The sequence below is a fragment of the Ursus arctos genome, unplaced genomic scaffold (assembly GCF_023065955.2).
Source record: "Ursus arctos isolate Adak ecotype North America unplaced genomic scaffold, UrsArc2.0 scaffold_21, whole genome shotgun sequence".
NCBI lineage: Eukaryota > Metazoa > Chordata > Mammalia > Carnivora > Ursidae > Ursus > Ursus arctos.
Window position 1 is genome coordinate 3,329,193 of NW_026622886.1, and position 18,862 is coordinate 3,348,054.

The following is an 18,862-nucleotide window of genomic DNA, read 5'->3' on the forward strand; positions in this document are numbered from 1 at the left end:
CATGGTTCTGCTTCTCTGGAGAACTCTAACACATTTAGATTCCCAAGGCATCCTTTACATACCTTTTGTGGTGGGCTGCATATGCCCCATCCACCCAAAGATGTCTACATTCCAATCCCCAGAGCCTATGAATATGATACCTTACATACACTGTGTAATATGTTACCCTGGGGTAAAAGGGACTTTGCAAATACGATTAAGGTAAGGATGTTGAGATGAGGAGATAATCCTCAGTTATGTGGGTAAGCCCAATGCAATCACAGAGGTCCTTGTTCGAAAGAGGCAGGAGGTAAGTCAGGGGAAGGCAAAGTAAAGATTGGAATGATGCAGCCATAAGCCAAGGAATGCCAGCAGCTTCTAGAAGCTGGAAGAGGCAAGGAATGGATTCTCTTCTAGAGCCTCCAGAAGGAGCCAGCCCTGGGGATACCTTGACTGTAGCTCAGCGATGCTGATTTGGAACTGTAGGATAAGTCTGTGCTACTTAAAGCTACTAAGTTTGTGGTGATTTGCTACCGCTGCCATAGGAAAATACTACATGTCTATTCTACCGCCAGTCACACTATATGACAGGTCCCTCTCTCACCTGATGAAGAGTTCCTCAAGCCTGGGGCACCTGTGTTTGGGTGGTTTAACACAAAACCTTAAAAAGGGTCACAAAAGCTGCTGAATGAACTAACAAATGGATTTAATGTTTACCCACTTAATCCGGCTTCCTGTCTCTCTCAGGCTGAACACAAACACACACACACACACACACAGACACACACACACACACGTTCGTGTCCACACAGTTCATCTGCCCATTCGCCCCCATCATCCCCAGGAAGGCAGCTCTATTCTTAGACCACAGCCCACTTTGGGCTGGCCAGCAAATAGCTAATTTTCAAGAGCATGTTGATTTTAAGGAAGGTGAGGGGGGATTTCTTCCAAGATAATAATGGACAAATCTGCATAGATACAGGGATGAGAAGCAGAAATTTTGATGTGGTCGATTTGAAACCATAAGAATTGGTATTACAGTACAGAATAGTAAAAATCCTCTTTTCTGAGAAACAAGTAATGAAAGCAAGAGAGATGCTGACCCTCACCACGTCAATCTCAGCTCCACCACAGCCACGAAAACGGTGGCAAAATTTCCATTTAATGACACCAAGAGAGGTTCGCTTTATATCATGAAGGGAGAAAAGCACATTTCAGTGTGATTCATAAGATCCTATTTTGTTAAAAAGAAATACATATATATACTATGTATATACAATGTATACAAATGTATACATACGTGTGTTTGTATAGACGGAGAACAGAGGCTGGAAGAGGATTCATAACGATATTAACAATGGTTTGATGGAGACTATGGACAGTAAGTAGGTGTTTTTTTTTTTTAATTTACAAAGAACAAGACAGTTGGTGTAATAAAAAATAAAGTTTAAATAATTCAAAGGAAAAAGAAATGGAGCGTTTTGTGTGGCGGGGCTATTTTGTGTCCATTCCGGGACAGCCAGGTCTCCCAGTCTCTCCTCAAATAGGAAGCTGGGGTCTGGTCTCCCTGTGAGCAATGGCGGAACCACTGAAGAACTGCAGGCAGCCGGAGAGCGCCGAGGCCAGGAGGCCTGGGAATCAGAAAACATATAGACAAGGTCGTGTAGGTGGTTTCTGCCAAATGACCCAAGGATGGCCCACTCGGGCCTAATGTGGGGTGCCAGGAACCCATCTCACCCCACAGCGTCTCCGTCCCTCCCCTTGCCGCCACATAGTCCTGGCTGCGATCCTCAACCCGCCTCTGGGGTGAAGGCAGGTGCCGCCCAAGACCCCAGCCGGCCAAAGAACAGATGCACAGGATCCTCCCGCCCTCCTCCACCCCATCCACCGCCCCCACCCCACCGCCTCTTCCTGCGGCGGAGTTTTTGTTTTAATTCATCCGAACTGGTTACAAAACCACACTCCCACGAATACATAAATAATGGATTGGGGAGGGGGAGGGCGATGTTTTAAAGAAATTCCCGCAGGGCCTGGCAAGGCAACGGCAAATGCATTTCTGCTGTATCATATTTAACTGTTTGCAAACTTCTGGGAGGATGCGCAGCAGCTGCAGAGACTCCATCGTCCTTCCCCCGCCGGGGCCTAGCGAGACTTGCAAGGGGGAGGTGTTAAAAGGAGGGAGAAGTTGTCGGCCATCAGGGGCCGGGAAGATGGAGAAGGGAGTAAGGAAGTGTTTGTTAGACTGCCCTGCGCCCCACCAGGCTTCCCGCAAGCCAAGCATCCACCGGGTTCCGGGCCCGGACTCCCGCCGCCAGGCGAGGCCCCTTTAAGAGCCAGAGCGCGCCCCCGCCCCGCGAGCGCTCACTTTCCCTAGCAACCGCCCCGGGGGAGGGGGAGGTCCTGGCAACGGCGCGCCTGCCCCGAGGGGTCACGTGACGGCCCGCAGCTGGAACACGAGCGCGCGCCCCACCGCGCGCCCGCCCGCCGGGGCCTGTGCGCTGCGGCGCGTGCGCGAGCGGTGCAGCACCGGCCGCGGGAGCAGGGAGTATTATGGGCTGTGGGTGCCGCTGAGCAAGATGGAGCTGTCTGCAGTGGGCGAGCGGGTCTTCGCGGCCGAATCCATCATCAAACGGCGGATCCGAAAGGTGAGCCGCCTCCCGAGGCGGGACGCCTTGCCCCGCAGCCGGTGTCCGGGTCCGCGGCCCATCAGGGCGAAGCGGTCCCGCTAACCCGGGCTCTCTCGCCCACCCCCGCGCCGCCGCCTCCTCGCGTCCCCGCATCCTCCCCACCCCCACTCCCCCCTTTTTTTCTTCTCTGTTTTTCAGGGACGCATCGAGTACCTGGTGAAATGGAAGGGGTGGGCCATCAAGTAAGTGCCGGTGGGGTCGAGGGGGGAGGGGGGAGGGGAGGCAGCGGACACCCGGGCCTTTTTTTCCCCCTTGGTGGTGGCGGGGGGGGGGGTGTGCACGTTTGCTGCCTCGCATGTTTCTCTGCCTGTTAGGTTTTCATTTTTATTTTGTGCATGTGTGACTCGGCAGGTACAGCACTTGGGAGCCCGAGGAGAACATCCTGGATTCGCGGCTCATTGCAGCCTTCGAGCAGAAGTGAGTTTGGGGAGCTGGCAGGGGCGGCGGGGCCAAGGCTCGGCTGGGGCGCCGCGCGGGGAAGCGGGGGAAGCGGGAGAGCCGGGGAAGGCCGCGCGGAGTGGGGCCCGGGAAGGGGCTCTTTTTAACCTTTGGCGTTTCTCGGCCGCAGGGAGAGGGAGCGTGAGCTGTATGGGCCCAAGAAGAGGGGACCCAAACCCAAAACTTTCCTCCTGAAGGTAACCTGGCCCAGCCCCAGCAGCCCCCTCTCGGGCCCCTAGCCCTGGCGCAGCACGGGGCCTGCAAGGGAGGGACAGATCCTCGGCTGCCCAGGCAGGCGGACCTTTCCAGAGGGGCCCCAGCTGGGCAGGGGGTGGTTGTGAGCCCCCGACCGAGCCCCTGGCAGCGGGCCCTGGCCAGCCCCAGCTTCAGCAAGAGGGGCCTGGGAGTGGGGAGTGAGGGAGGAGGATAATCCTCGCTGACAAAACCAGGGTCCAGGCAGGCCAGCCGGCCTCCAGCATGGGGGTGGATGAGGCAGGTGGGGCTGTCCTCCTGAGGGGGTGGCAGGGAGGTTACTTGCGTTCATCCGGTGAGGCGAACCCTCATCTCCCCCAGCCTTGAGCTGGTAGGGCTCTGCCTGGAATTAGAATCCATGGGGAAAGTAAATGTGGTTTCCCTCAGGGCTGGGAACAGGAGAAGCATTTGGGGGCCACCTGCCTCCCCGCCCCCAGCTTCCTTCTCTCTCTTAGGATTTGTTCTGCATGCCTCCCCTCCTCACTGGGGAATGCAACTTGAATTTGACCTTAGATCACTTCACTTTGAGTTTATCCCCCCGGGCCGTGCCACTGGCTTCCCCCCACCCCTGTCTGTTTCTGAAGCTTCTAATGAGGGTAGGGTGTGGGGGAGCGGAAGCATAGCACATTAGCCTTGGCAAGGGAGGGAAACCTAGCCCCAGAGGAAGCCATCTTAGAGGTTTCAGGAGGTTATTTAATTTTTCTTAGTGAGAAAGAACAGAGTCGGAGAGGGAAGGTGAGATGAGGAGACAGGCAAGACTGCAGAAGGGCGTCCGTGGGACACCACCGTCGGCCCAGTAGTGCTAAAGTTGCGGCGGGGCCCCTTCCCTCCGTGACAGCCTGTGACTTGGTAGCGATTGGCACGGGAAGGGCAGGGAAGAGACTGTGCAGAATGCACAACCTCGGCATCTCCCGTTTGTGCAAAAGGCTCAAAGCCCCAGGAGGGTGGGGTGGGCTTCACTGTGCATGGGTAAGGGATTGAACTTAAAGCAGACGTGAAAGAACCACTGGTTTCCAGAATTACATATTTCCGTGACTTCTGTTCCCCAACCCACACCCGTTAGGGGATCCGTGGAGGAGCACACTTAACCCTTGATGCTTCTTAGGAGGAGGGATGGGGCGGAGCAGCCTGAGGGCGGGTGGGCTGTGTGACAACCTCTCAGCGCAGCTGGGGCGCCCTCTAGTGGTCAAGTGAGTAATGACCGTGAGCTTGGATTTGCGAAATGCGTTTTTTTTTTTCCTTTGATAGCTCTTAGCTCCCGAACTGGCTCTGGGCCTAACAGTGCTGAGCCCTCCCTTGGATTTTCTCCTTTAATCCTCTCAACAACCCTATGAAGGAGTGTTATTCCCATTACCCAGATGAAAAAAAGGCCGAGAGAGAGGAGGTGACTTAACGTGCAGTCCCACCACCCAGCTTCCTGGCTTCATTCTGGCTCCTTTTCTTCACCCTGTCCCTCAGATAGTACATACATCCGGTTGAGGGGACAAGGTGGAGACACCCAGGAAGCGAAGGGGCGGTGGGGCAGGCGGGGGAGAGGTGGCTGAGAGGACCTGAGCCTTAGGAGAGCTATGTGGGTGTTTGCAAGGGGTGATGGAGACCAGCTTGGTCTGAGCCCGTGGCTCTCTGAGTCAGCGAGAGGCAGCGTGTATAGTAAACAAATTATACTCCGCGCTTACTTTCTGCCCGGAACCGTTCTGAACCATTTTACACCTGGAAAAACGGAAGCCAGGGAGGTTGTGGAACTGGTCACAGAGAGTGACCATGGTCACTCAGACCTGGTAGAATCCAGGTCTTTAATCTTCTGTGCTGTTGTCTGTGCTGCACGCCAACCCCTCGCCGCCGTGCCTCTCCCCCGTTGGCGTGCCGTAAACACGGTGGCTGTGGTTGGCATTTTTAATTCACAGGCAGACCCAGGTCCCACCTTCACAGAATTCTCAGCCTGGGGTGGGGAGAGGAGGAGGAGGAAGGGTAAACCAGTCTTTTTTAAAAAACAACAACAATAGTTAGAAGCTATAAAGTAAGAAATGTCTCTCATAAGAAGTTTGGAAACCGTCCATTAGTAAAAGATCATTGCTCATCAGCCCCCTGCCCCGCACCCCCGGGGAGAGAAATCCCGTCTTTCTCGAGTACTTGCTATGGGCCAGACGTAGCGGTGAGCAGGTAGCGTGTAGAACCTGACGGTGTGTGATGGCCCACCAAGCCAGAGTTTCATCCCAGCTCTGAGGTTTCCCACTTTTGCCCCTCCTCAGGGACCCTCACCCCTGGACTTGGGCAGAGCCATGAAGACAGAGGTCTGGCATGAACGCCAACCCCCTGGGAGGGATCAGAAAGAGTGGAGATTCCCCCAAGCTCTCTTGGGGGTGACCCTGCAGAAGGCCCTGCTTGCCATGCCGAGGAGAGGCTGGTTCTCTCCCGCCCTTGTCTGAGAAGGGACGTGAGGGATTCAGGCCCTGGCTCCACCGGCCAGGGCCCGGGAGGAGCAAGGAGCCCTGGCACGGGGCACCCTGGGCCATGGGTGCTGCTACCTAGTGCTCGGAGGGACTGTTGGCCAAGCAGCCCCAAGAGACCCCCTCCCAGCGGGGTCAGGAGGGCCAGGTAGCGTTAAAAGTATGTTTCTACCACCTTCTAAAGATCTTGCTAATTCAGCAAGTGAGTCCCCAAACACCCCTTCGGGGGATTGTGGTCAGATACAACCTAGTTTTGTCTTAGGGGCACACAGGCTACCTCCCAGGGACCCGTTAAGTGTCTAGTGCTGGGGGGGTGGGGCGTGGAGAGACCCCAGACCACCATCCCGCTCTCGGGGAGCTCATAGACTGACTGTGGGAATGTGGCCTCCCCCTCAGCCACCACTGTCTCCCACCCGGCTTGAGGCAGACACCATGATGTCTGTCGATGACAGGTCACCCTTTGCTTTTAGTCCCTTGACCACTGATCCTTTCAGCGCTGGGCTCTCTGCCTCCCCTGTTGGTCTTAGGGGCACCCCTGCGGCAGGCCACCAGAGCCTCTGTAGCTGCCTCGAGCGTCATTGGCTCCAAAAGGACCAGGGCTCCCTCCTACTAAGGCTTCATCCTCTGAGACAGGCCTGTCCCCCAAGCTGTGCTCCTGTAGGCCCCATCCGTCCTTTATTACATTGAATCACCCAACATCCTCACTGCCCATCCCGCGTCGTCTCCAGGGAGGGCAGCCGGTGGGGGAGAGGCCGTGTGTGTTTGTAGTCGTAGTTCCGAGCAGCTGGCTTGTGACTCTAGTCCTTAGGTAGTGAAGGAAGGACTGGTCGTGGAGGACGGTTTGTATGGCCTTATGAGTCCCCTGCTCTCAACTCGGGGTGTCTGAGGGCCCTGCCACACCCCTTATTTTCCATGAGTGGCAGGTGAGCTGCTGCAGGGAGCCTGGGACAGTTCCTGGCTGCCCACAGGCCTGCTCAACACCCTGCACTCCCCCCACCCAGGCCATCCTGGCACAGAGATGAAGTTGGTCCCACCTCGTGGTCCATCCCCCCCAGACCCTTGTCTTCCTGGGGTGGATTCCAGCCTAGGCTTTAGGTGCTGGCTTTGGAATCTGTTGGCACTGATTTGCTCAGCCCCAGGCCTTGGGCCAGATCCTGGGCAGACATGAATCAGACCCAAGAGGGGAAGTGGAGGGGGCTGGGCGCATACAGGAGGGGCTGAGAGTGCCAAGGGGCTGTCCCAGAGGTGACGGTCAGCCAGGGAGGCAAGTCCAAGCTGGAGGCGCAGCCTGTTAGAAGCAGAGAGCACAGAGCCTTTGGGACCCTGCAAGTAGGTCAGTGGCGCTGGGGTGTGGGGTGGAGCAGGGAGGGGCCTCCCTCTTCCTTCTGTCACCAAGAATTGGTCCGTGGAGGAGTGCCAGGCTAGGCTGGGCTCCTTCACAGAGCAGAGTTGGTCAGGGGCTTCTGAGCAAAGGGTCGTTCTTCCCATGCAGCGTCCTGATTGCTGACACTCCTCTGGGTCAGCCAGGGCAGCTGTCTCAGGGGCCTACAGCCGTCAAAAGTAGTGGGTCCTGGAGTCCCGCTCGGTCCAGGGCTCCACCTGCCCTCAGACCCGCGCACTTGGCTTCCCCTGCCCGAGTCCGTTTTCCTTCATCTCTAAGACCGGGTTGGGAGCGCCGCGGATTCTCCGAGGTGCTCTCAGGATGGTCTGATGAGACGGGGCTTGTGGGCGCTGGCGCAGGGGCAGCCCAGCCTCCGCTCACCGCCCCCTCCGCCCCGCAGGCGCGGGCCCAGGCCGAGGCCCTCCGCATCAGCGACGTGCACTTCTCAGTCAAGCCAAGCGCCAGCGCCTCGTCGCCCAAGCTGCACTCCAGCGCCGCCGTGCACCGGCTCAAGAAGGACATCCGCCGCTGCCACCGCATGTCCCGCCGCCCCCTGCCCCGCCCAGACCCCCAGGGCGGCAGCCCCGGCCTGCGCCCCCCCATCTCGCCTTTCTCCGAGACGGTGCGCATCATCAACCGCAAGGTGAAGCCCCGGGAGCCCAAGCGGAACCGCATCATCCTCAACCTCAAGGTCATCGACAAGGGTGCGGGCGGGGGCGGCGCCGGGCAGGGGGCTGGAGCGCTCCCGCGCCCCAAGGTCCCCTCGAGGAACCGCGTCATCGGCAAGAGCAAGAAGTTCAGCGAGAGCATCCTGCGCTCGCAGATCCGCCACATGAAGTTCGGCGCCTTCGCGCTCTACAACAAGCCCCCGGCCGGCCCTCTGCCTCCGCCGCCGGCGGGCAAGGCGGACGTGGCGGCCTCCCCGGGCCCCGGGCTGCTCCTGGCCGCCCCCGCTGCCCCCTACGACGCCCGCAGCTCCAGCTCCTCCGGCTGCCCCTCGCCTGCGCCGCAGTCCTCCTCCGACCCCGATGACGCGCCCCCCAAGCTGCTCCCTGAGACCGCGAGCCCAGCCGCTCCCGACTGGCGGGAGCCGGAAGTGCTCAACCTGTCCATCCCTCCTGAGGCCACGGCCACCGGCAAGCGGGTGCCTCCCGACGTCCCTGCTGCCTCGGGCCAGGCGCCGCCGCCGGCCCCTGAGCCTGCCGGCGCCGCCTCCGAGCCTGAAGCTGGGGACTGGCGTCCCGAGATGTCACCCTGCTCCAATGTGGTGGTCACCGATGTCACCAGCAACCTTCTGACAGTCACTATCAAGGAATTCTGCAACCCTGAGGATTTCGAGAAGGTGGCTACGGGGGTCGCAGGTGCCACTGGGGGTGGTGGCAGCAGTGGGGTGAGCAAGTGAGGGGGCTCCATCAAGGAGGGGGGCTTGGGGGGGCCCTCCTGCCCGAAGTCATACTCTTGCTCCCGCCCCCACCCCCGCCCCCGGACACCTCTGCCTGTGCTTTGCTTGTTTCAAGGGGCTCGGTGTGGATCCCGGGATGGGGCTGGCCGGTTGGAGCCCCCCGAAGCCCGGTGGGAGCAGCGGTCCTGGAACGGGTTAGGGCTGGGGTGGGGTGAGGGCACTTGCAAGTCCTCCCTCTTGTCCCCGGGCACCCTCCCTGCCCGTGCATGGTGGGGCCTGCTGGGGGGCTCCCGGGGAGCCCCCGAACCTGGGGTTCAGCTGCCGCCTCCGCATCCCACTCTGTCTCTCCCCAGCTTGCTTCCAGCTCTCACACACAGCATCTGATTTCTCGGTGCTAACCCGGCAGCTGCGGGGCCCCTTAGGAGACCCCCTCCCAGCGGGGGCGCTGTCCCTTTCCTTCCCCTGGATGCCTGGGCAGGAGGGCCAGGGATGGTGAAGCCCAGTCGGAGGTTGAGGTGAGGCCGGCCTCGGCCCCTCCCTCCACATCGGTGAGGGCAGCGGGAGCGGAGCCAGAGGCCTGGGTCTTCCCACCCACTTCTGGACCCACCCGGGCAGGACCCTTTAGGCTCCTTCCGCCTGCCCATCTCAGAGGTGGGAGTGGCTGGCTCACCCTGCCCCGGCCTCCCAGCATCTGAAGGGCCCTTCAGTTCTTGACCAAAGGTGCTACAAGAACCTGCTGTGGAAACTTCCAGCTGGCACGCGCACCTGCTGCCCCACGGCGTGTTTGTGCACGAACCCGATGTGCACGGGCCCCGGGCTTTCCAGGCAGCTCTGAGGCTTCCTCAGAACGGGGTTGTCGAAGGCCCGCCCTTTCCTTGCCCTGACTGGTGCGGGTCCGAGGAGTTTGGCGTGGAGCCCCCAGGCCAGTCCCCCCTCCCCGGCCCAGCTGTGCTGGGGTGCGTGCCCCCACACCCTTCTGGGCAGTCCGCCTAACCAGCCAGGCCTTTGCTGCAGGCATGGCATGGTGGGGACTGAGGTGGAGAAGGGAGACCCCCACCCCGGCCTTCCCCTTCCTTCCTCCCCTGCATCTCGGGGAAGGAGGAAGCCTGGAAACCACTCCCCGGGGGCTCCTGCCTCTCCGGCCCCCCGCCCTTGCTTCTGACCACTGAGGCTTTTCTCAGAGTGCAGCCTGCTCGAAGCAGTGGGGGGCCCCGGCGCCCAGGGCAGCTTTCCTTCTCTCTGTTGCCAGGGAGCTGAGGTGTCCATGCCAGTGGCAGAGACCAGGGCCCCAGCTTTAGGCCGGGCACTGGATTGGGGGGGGAAGGGCAGGCCAAAGGGGGTGACCAAAGAGGGGGCCTGTGTTCTCCAGGGGAGGGAGCGTATGTGGGACCCGGGCTCTGGGGCGCTGTGGGAGGCACCCACCTGGCCAGCCCCAGGTCTCAGCCTGGCCTGGGGGGCAGGGTCCTGAGCATGGCTCGAGGGAGCTTCCTGGCGTGTGCAGCAAGAGGGGTCTCAACTCAGAAGCGTGATGGCAAAAGGGAGGAGGAGGCAGAAAGGGAATCCCGTTAGGTAACAAATGCCTTTGTCCGAAGTATGGGAGGACTCGGTTCTTCCAAATCTCCTTGCCAGGGGCCACGGTGTGGCCCCTGCCCCTCCCCACCCCAGGATGTGGAACAAGGGCCCTCACAGGGTTTGGGGGGCTGGCACTCCTAGACCCCTCCCCACCCTGCCCTTTGTGTTGGCTCTGTGGCCGTCCAAGTGCCAATTGGCTTCCCCCCAAATAAGGGCTGGTATTTCTCCTCTGTCCTTAGAGGGGATGTCCCCCCCGACCCCACACCCCAGGTGAGTGGCCGCCTGGGGTGCCAGTTACAGGTGTTTTCCAGAGACCATAGAAATGTGTTTTCCTGAGAGTCCGTGTCATTCGTGACTTTTTTGTAAAGAAGTTGTGTTTTCAGAGGTGATTTTATGACAGGAAAGTGAAAGAATTAGTTTTGCAAAAAAACAAAAAACAAAAAAAGAGGAAAAAAAGAAAAAAGAAATAGAAAAAAATATTGTGGGATTCCTATGGGGTCGGGTGGGAACGGGAGGGGGGGGGAGAGAAAGAGATATTTAAAGAAAAACTAGTACCGCAATGATTGCACAGGTGAGGTGGCGATGTTGGGAATGGGGGTGGAGGCCTGGGCCTGGCCGCGGGTCCCTGGGGTCTGGCCGACTGCTCGCTCGCTCTCCTCGGCCTGACGCAGGGGGTGGCCTCCCTCCTGTCCTGGGCCTAGACCCCACACCTACCCTCCTTCAAAGGGAAGGCTGACCGCTGGTCCCCATGGAACTAGCGAGAGCTGCAGGGGCCAGGCTAATGGGACTGAGTTTGGGGGGAGGGTGGGGGGGTCAGCGGGAGTCCCACTGGTGTGCCCTCGGTGACTTTGTCCAGGAAGGCCGGTGAGTAGATACAGCTGGGTTTCTTGCTCTCTTCTGCTTGTTTGCCAGCTTGTCGGGTCATCTGGTCCCTCCCTCCCCATCACCCCAAAGACCATGACACCCCTGAGCTTCCCTGGCCAGGTCAGGGGTACAGGCTTCAGGAAGACAGGAGCTGTAGACTCTGGGAGAATCTTAGGTGGTGACCCTAAGGGATTGGAGGTAACCGTGGGGAGAAGGGCATGCCTGCCCCTTCTCTTTCCACAGGTGTTGCTGCCCTGACCCTCAGCCACGTGGCCCCACCCCATCTCAGCACACGCAGAGGCACGCATGCACACTGCTTCGAGGTGGGCACCTCCCCTGGGAGGCCCAGGTGGGCACAGGGTCGAGAGCAAGTGGAGCCTTCCTTACCTCTCTCCCAGGGTGGCTCTGAGTGGGGACCCACAACCCCACCCCCACTCTTGCACGAATCAGCCTCCTACTGGCCCTTCCTCTCCCCTTGCTGCTTTTCCGTTTGCCTAATTACCAAGCAGAAGTTGCATTCTGGTTTGCTTTATTTTTATATGTGAAATACCCCCAAAGCCCGATCTCCCATATTCAGTAGCGGTGGGGGCCTCTGTCACCTCCCCTTAATGCCACCCCCTCCCCACCCACGTGTCATAGGAAACAGGTGAGGTCTGGTGTCTCCAGTTGGAGGTGGGAAGTTGGGACACCTCCCTGTCTCATTCTCCTCTCTGACCCTCAGTGTGCCCTTCTGTGAAATGGGTGTATCGGGCTCAAGGCCTCTTCGTTAAGCACTGCTGGTGTCCAGACGGCTGTTGAGGACTCAGTGCTGGCCGAGGTCGCTGGTGCCGGGGCCTCTAGCCTCCCGCAGCCCCCTTTCATTCCTGCCCTGCCAAGGGTTCTGGGGCAAAATCAGCTCCATCCTTCCCCTGCTCTGGAAAGAAGCGATGATTGAGGTCCAACCTCAGTGCGAGGTAGGCAGAGTGGGAGGGATCACCCCGTGGAAAAGACCAGAAAACTGGGGCTCCGGGATGCAAAGCTGCTTCGCTGGGGTGAAGAGCCTAGCTGCTCTGGCGTTTTGGGGAAAGCCCCGTCAGGTGGGGACCCCGGATGCTGCAGCCGCTGCAGAGCTGGCGGGCTCCCCCCCCACCCCCTTGCCAGGCAGTCCTGGGTGAGGGATCAGCCCGGAGGAGGAACCTGTTAGGTCAGGGGTGCTGGTCTATCACCAGCCCTTTTAGCCTCCGTGGGGACCCAAGCGGACGCACTGCCATTCCCACCTATTGGGGTTTTATTGGTTGGTTGGGTTGGGTGTTTTGGGGTTTTTGTTTTGTTTTTGCACTTGGCCCATGCCGGACAGTGGAGCCCCACATGGTCAGTTCCACTTTTGGGCTCCCATGCACTAGCGGCAGCCTTGGGGGGCTTGTATGGTTTAAGGAATCACTTTTAAAAAGAAAAGGAAAGTGTTTAGAGGTTTTCGTTTTTTTCAGTCTGCGTCTCCGCTCAGATTCAGAAAGGAGTTTAGGGGCTAACACCCCAGGAGTGGGTCTCCCTAACCTGACTCCGTCTTGCTGACAGTCACCAAGATGCCGAAATAGGGGGACAGGCTGATGGGGACTGAAGACCCCACGCCCCAGGCCCGTGGGGTCCCCCTGCCCTGCCTTGAAGGAGTCGATACCCCACTCCAACAGTGAGTGAGTGCCTACTGTATGCAGAGCTTCAGCTAGGCAAACGGGGCTGGTGGTCTAACAGGGGACCCCTCGCAAGAGGCCAAGGTAGAAGGAACGAAGAGTTCTGGGGCCGAACCCCCGCTATTGGGTGGGGTGCAGATGGACACGTTTTGTTCGTTTTAATTTAAAAACACAAAGGCCTAAAGAAATGTATCTTATAATTTTTTTAATTTTTGAAAAGCTCATTTAATGAATTGTGCACGAATGAATTCTATATATATAAAATATACGTATATAGCTCTATATTTGGGGAGGGGCGCTGTCTGTTTTTTCTCTTTCTCATTTTAAAAATGAAGTGTTGCCTTTGTCTGTGGTTCAACCATCCAGCTCCCAGCTGGCTAAACTTTGCCTCCAGTGGTGAAAGAGAGGGACCGAGTTGGGTTGGCAGGAGACCAGGAGTGGAGATGCCGCCCCAGCGTGGGGGTGGGTCCCCCAGGCCACCTGCCCCCTCCCAGAGGCTGCGGGTGGAGAAGACGGCGTGTTTTGGGTGTGGGTTTTGGTTCTGTTGTTCTGGATTTGGTTGTTTCCGGGCCGGGGGAGGGGGGTTTGTGCCGATTACTCTCGTCTTGTACGTTTAGTTCTGCTGCTCTTCAATGTTGTATCAATGCCAGGAAGGGGGAGTGGAAAGCCTCTTTTGCCCCCCAAATAAATTGTCACATTCCGAAGCTAAGGTCTAGCCCCTGGGGTGGGGACGTGTCTGTCTCATTTCTTCAGGCTGTGCCTGTGTGAGGAGGGGGGTGTGGCCTGTCCCTCCCGCTGTGGCTGTGGCTGTGACTGTGGCCCGATTCCAAGCTCGCCACCTCCTGGTCTCCCCCCACCTGGCAGCCTATAAGTGGGCTGAGCAGGAGGTGAGGACCCCTACCCAGGTAAGACCGAGGTGCTGCCAGGCAGGCGGGCGCCTGGGATGGGGGAGGTCCCGCCACTGCCCACTCCCCACTTGGGATCACAGTGGCCACCGAGGAGGGGGCCCGTGGGGCTGGGTCCCTAACAAGTTTCTTGCCACAGAGCCTGGGAGAGCAGGCCATTCTCCGGGCGCTCAGGTGCCTTCTCTGATGAGACGAGCAGCCAGGAGGAGCCCTCTCCCCACATAGGGCACCCTCGTGGCTTCAAAAGCTGCAACCCCGGGCAAGCCTATACCTTCCTCAAGGGTCCGCTGCTCTGCTCTCAAGCCACGCCTTTGCGCAGCCGTGGCCACCCGTTTGCCAGGCCTTGAGCAGGTGTGCCCCCAAATCCTCCCCTTCCCCAGCACCCCCACCCCCGGATCATGAAATTCCCGGTGTCTCCCCTCTCGGATGTCCCCCCACCCTGCGCACCCCCACCCGTCCTGATTGGTCTGCCAGGCTCCGTTCTTGCCTGCTTTACCCCTGCCTCTTCCACGCCAGTGCCACAGGGGGCAGGAGCCCATTGCCCTGAGGATCATGCCCATGTCCTCCACCTGGCAGGCTGCAGGGGGTGCCGGCCCCTCTCACTCTCCTCGTGTCCTCTCCAGGGGCCTCCCATGGCCTACAGTGCCTCTTGGGCACTGACCCATGGCCTTGTCCCTCCAGGGCCGCGGGGGGGGGGGAGCATATCATCCCACGCTACCCACAGCTCACAGCCTAGCGCCTGACACACTCTAGGCCCTCCATTCATCTTTTCTCCAATTGTCACGCCCGTACTGATGGGGTCAGTGAGGCCAGGGAGTAGCTGAGCAGCGGACCTGGGACCCCAGGACAACTCATCCAACTGGTCCTGGGCCAGCAGGACAAAATGGGAGTATGTCCCTGTCTGCCCCTGGTCCTGGCAGTTAGGTGGGAAGGTCGGCGAGGGCGGGGAGTCCCGCTGTGAAGTCAGAGCTGGCCCTCCTCCACGGCACCTACTCCAAACTACCCCTCTCCACACTCCCCCTGGTCATCTCGCCAGGTTCAGTGTTCTGTTGTCCAAAAATCCTTCATGCATACTGACGGAGAAAGCAGCCATGAGCTCCGTGCACCCACCACAGGCCAAGCCCCAGTGAGCACTTTACTATCTCCCTTCATCCCCCTCACTCCCCCTGCCCACCTCCACACCACGCACCCCCTCCCCAGCGCCCAGGGAAACCCAAAGTGAGGAGCTGTGTCACGGGGGAGACTTGGTTAAAGTAATCGATTCCTTTGCCTGAAGTGGCAGTTCTCAGTGGTGGAGGGGCCGCTCTCCAGGCTCAGCTCTCGCCCCCAAGCCCCCGCTTCCTGGGATTGGCTGCCCTTGGGAGGCCGGTGCGTTCAGAGATTGAGAGTCAGTACTGCCTCTTGTCACAGGGCATGCCATCGCTAAGCAGTGAGCTCTGTGTCTTGGTCGCCCGTGAGCGAGTGTGGCCACGACTGTGTCTTAAGGACATTGGAGGGTCTGTTTCGAGGGCCGGGCAGGGCCATGGACTCGGCTCGGAGGGCACGATGCCCTGTCTGAAACGTGTCCAGGTCACTGCTAGCGTCACAGGGTTCATCTGCCAGGTAGTAGCTGACCCAGCCCCCATCCTCACCTCCTGTTCCTGGGCCTCGCCAGGGGTTCGGGTCAGTCCCGGGGTGAAGCTCAGGGCTGGGAAGAGGGAAGGATGGGGGTTGGGGTGGCCCAGAAGGACAAGCTGGCACAATTACTCCGTCATTTTTTAAAAGCTGTAAGTGCTGTGGTTTTTCTGTCCCTATCAAGCTCTAGCTGAAGTGAAAAGGGGGGCTCAGCGTGGTTGCCTCCAAAGGGCAAGCCCCCCTCGAGCCAGATCACAGGCCTCCGGGCCCATTCTGCACCTTTGTTCAGGCTGCTGGCTTCTGACAGTTTGCACTTCAAAGAGGGCTCTGGCTCAGAGAGCGCAGGGATGCCTGATCCATGTGTGTGTGTGGGGGGGGGGGCTGCAAGGGCGGTGGGTGAGCCCCCCCCCACAACCATGCATTCTGAGCACCTGCTCGTCACAGGAGGAATGGAGGAGGAAGTAGCCCTGGTGAGCGGTAATGAGAGCCGGGCACAGCGGAGGCAGCGGGGATGGCAGGAAGTGGTCAGAGTTGAGAGATATTTGGAATATCGAAGATTTTGTGACTGGAATGCAGTGCTTGCAAGCGGGAGCCTCTGAAAACCTCCCGGTGTCTGGTGGGCAAAGGAGCGGGTGTTGGTGCTGCTCACGGGCGGGCCGGGGAGCCTGGTGGAGGAGTCAGCTTGGGAGCGGGGTGAGTGCAGTTTGGGACACCTTGGGTGTGAATCAGCTGTAGGGGTGAGGCTGGGAGCAGCACGTTCCGCTCACCCAGGCACTGCTAGAGAAATCTGTCCCTTTGTTGCAGAGCCTTTGTCCCCAAGTGCACCTCAGCTCTGAGATGTCACCAGACACCCTGGAAGGATCACTAGGGACTCAGGTGTTTTGCTCCGGAGGCCACGGGGACATCCAGCCCCTGCCTGCCACCCACCCAACAATCTCACGCCTTTCATCTGAGTGAGGTTGTAGGGCAGGTGGCTGGGGACAGTGAGTCAGACAAGCGGTTTGGGGGGGCGGGGGCTTACCAGCGTCACTCAGAGGCTGAAGGAGTGGAACCCAGGTCTTGGGCACGGTGGATGGAACTTTCTGAGGGGATACTACACCATACCTAGAGATACTAAAGTAAAACAGACGTTCTGTTAAATACCCAGCGACCCTCCAGGATTGTAAAGAAATCCCCAGGGACCATAAACAAAGAGGAAGCCAGCATCAGAGTGATAAGCAGATGCCAATCCTTTGCCCTGCAGTGTGGGTCTGCGGGTGACACAGGGACAGGTGTGGGGAGGTGTTGGCCTTTGCTGATCTTGGTAACCAAGGAGCTTGGATGCTATATCTGTATACGGTTGGGAGACAAGGCCTTGAGCCCTTGCCAAAAGAGGTCTGAAACCAAGACACCTGAACAAAGCATATCTTCAGTGAAAAGACAAATGGTTAAAAAAAAAAAAAAGTTGTCGAGAGACGTCTCATTTTTGGCTCTGGTTGGAAAAACAAAAATGAAGTCTCTCTTGAGAAATCACGACTCCAGACCTTCCCTAGCACAAATCTGAGGTTTGAATTTGCGTTACCCACATGGTCCCAGAACTGCCAGGTCTGCTAGTTAACATACAAAGCAAATGTATGGGGGGGGGGTGCTGCATGACCCCCACAGAGCATGTGACAATAGTAAATGCAAGCCTCTCTGGAGGACATTCCCACAGTAAGAGACCAATGGGATACTCATGGATAAAACCCTTGTTAACGTGAGCTTGCAATCCAAAATTACAAGACATACAAAGAAGCAAGCCACAGAGGCACACAGCAGAAGGACAAACAGCAGGTACGCACTCCTGCACCTGACACGTCATTTTCAGGCACACACTGACGATTTGCAGGCGTTACCGCGTACATCACGTGGCATGCTATAAAGCAAACCCCAATAAACTTCAAGAAATTGTCATCACAGTTCATGTATAATTAAATGAAAAATCAATAGCTGAAGGAGAACTGAGAAACCAAGCCTCCTATCCTTGAACAGTAACCCACATCTCTCGTTCCCCGGCATCACGCTCCCTCCCCAAACTTCTGAAATCTCTGTAAAGCCATGAGACTCAAGATGAATGTGAAAATGTGAATACATGGCCAACACACAGGACGGGCACAGCCAACCGGAGTTGGAGCTGGATGGGAACAGGTCCCCCGTCGTCCCTCTAGACGGAATAGGACCTTCATTAGAGCAGAAGACCAAAGTCTTCTCTGCCTCTTCCAAAGGCTGAGCTCGGAGTGTGACAAAGACATGAGCTTCCATTTAAATGAGAGCTGGTAGCGATCAGCCTTTAGGAGCCAGAGGGAAACATCGATGCAGAGCCACGATGGACCAATGGAAATGGGACAAAGCAGGTGGCAGGGTTCTTGATGCTGTGACATAAAGACAGGCCCCCCTGCCAGACTTCTGCCCGCCTCATCTCATGGTGTGAAATCCCAGCACGAGCAACGCCCTCTTTTGAGGTGGATTTGGAGGTCCCTAGGGGTTCTCTGTTAAGGCTCCAATACTCCCATCTGTGAGGAAGGCAGCAGGACACGCTTTGGAAAAGGCAATTGTAGACTGTCCCCCATGGGGACTCATTAAAGTGACCGTCTTCTCTCGGGCTCCCTTGACAATCCCCACAGGCACCGGCAGCATAGTTTCCATGTCAAAGTGTCCTGGTGGAGGCTTTCTGTTCTCATCAGCCCCAACCTGCTTGCCCATACTCACCCCTCCTCTGCCTGCCTGCCTTCCACAGCCCTGTCACCAGAAAGAGACCCTTGTCTAGGTTCAGGTGGTCGGGTCCCTTCCCCTCTCCAGCCCTCGTGCTCCTCAGCTGTCGTGGAAGCCGGGAGTCCCTGCTTGGCGGGGTTCCTCTGGAGGCCTGAGGTGATGGGGGCAAAAGGGTTTCATTCGAGCATGGCGTGGGTAAGAGGAGACATCTTGCAGACCCACGTGTCCACACTTGCCCATTCCTCTCACTTCCGGTCCGGGGGCTCCAGGGGTCTGCTCACCAATTCTCGATGCCCTCGTCCTGTGTAACAGCTTCAGCATAGCTGAGAAACAGTGGATAAGTCCCCACTCTGCCACTTTGTGATCTCAGGCCTGTCAACCACTCTCTCTCGGCTTTCACGTCTCTTCTGTAAAATGGAGGAGAGGGGATTCCTCTAATTATCCTTCCAACCCAGAATGGCTCTAAGAGGGACACCTAACACGGACAGAGCAGACTTTACAAGGATTAACTAATTAAATCCTCACGACCCAGAGAGCTCAGTACCCACCATATAGAAATGAGGGCACTGTGGTCCGGAAAGGTGAAGTAACGGCTCATGAATTCCTATGCGGTAGAGGTGGGATTTGACCCCGTGCGGTCGTCCTTCCCGCTGGGCCAGCGTCCTCCGCTGTAGCAGGGGTAGGTGAGGGCCCAGCGAGTGGACTGGGCAGCCTGACTGTGTGGGTCTGCACAGCATGTTGCTCAGCTCCACTGTGCCTCAGTTTGCCCATCTGTAAAATGGGAGATGAGAGCAATTCTCCCTTCCTCATGGGATTGCAGGGAACCCTGCTGAGGGCCCCATGAGCCCGGCTTTGAGCTGCACCCTAGAGTTTCACTCTGGCTTAAGGCTCCCATGGTGCACCCAGGGAAACGCAAGAGAGACT

At 58.2% G+C, this 18,862-nt stretch overlaps 1 protein-coding gene across 1 annotated transcript; it reads left to right on the top strand.

The window, feature by feature from the left end:
* The first annotated feature begins 2,468 nt into the window (after positions 1 to 2,468).
* On the top strand, positions 2,469 to 13,398 carry CBX6 (chromobox 6). The gene is made up of 5 exons (XM_026479609.4): positions 2,469 to 2,624; positions 2,805 to 2,848; positions 3,018 to 3,083; positions 3,235 to 3,301; positions 7,585 to 13,398. The coding sequence occupies exons 1-5, from the start codon at positions 2,556 to 2,558 to the stop codon at positions 8,584 to 8,586; spliced, it is 1,248 nt and encodes a 415-aa protein (XP_026335394.2). The 5' UTR covers positions 2,469 to 2,555; the 3' UTR covers positions 8,587 to 13,398.
* The last annotated feature ends 5,464 nt before the right edge of the window (positions 13,399 to 18,862 follow it).

Excerpts from the sequence above, each read along its gene's own strand:
- CBX6 (XM_026479609.4), top strand. The coding sequence starts at position 2,556 with ATGGAGCTGTCTGCAGTGGGCGAGCGGGTCTTCGCGGCCGAATCCATC. Across the intron at positions 2,625-2,804 it reads TCAAACGGCGGATCCGAAAG|GGACGCATCGAGTACCTGGT; the intron begins GTGAGCCGCCTC and ends TCTGTTTTTCAG. Across the intron at positions 2,849-3,017 it reads TGGAAGGGGTGGGCCATCAA|GTACAGCACTTGGGAGCCCG; the intron begins GTAAGTGCCGGT and ends GTGACTCGGCAG.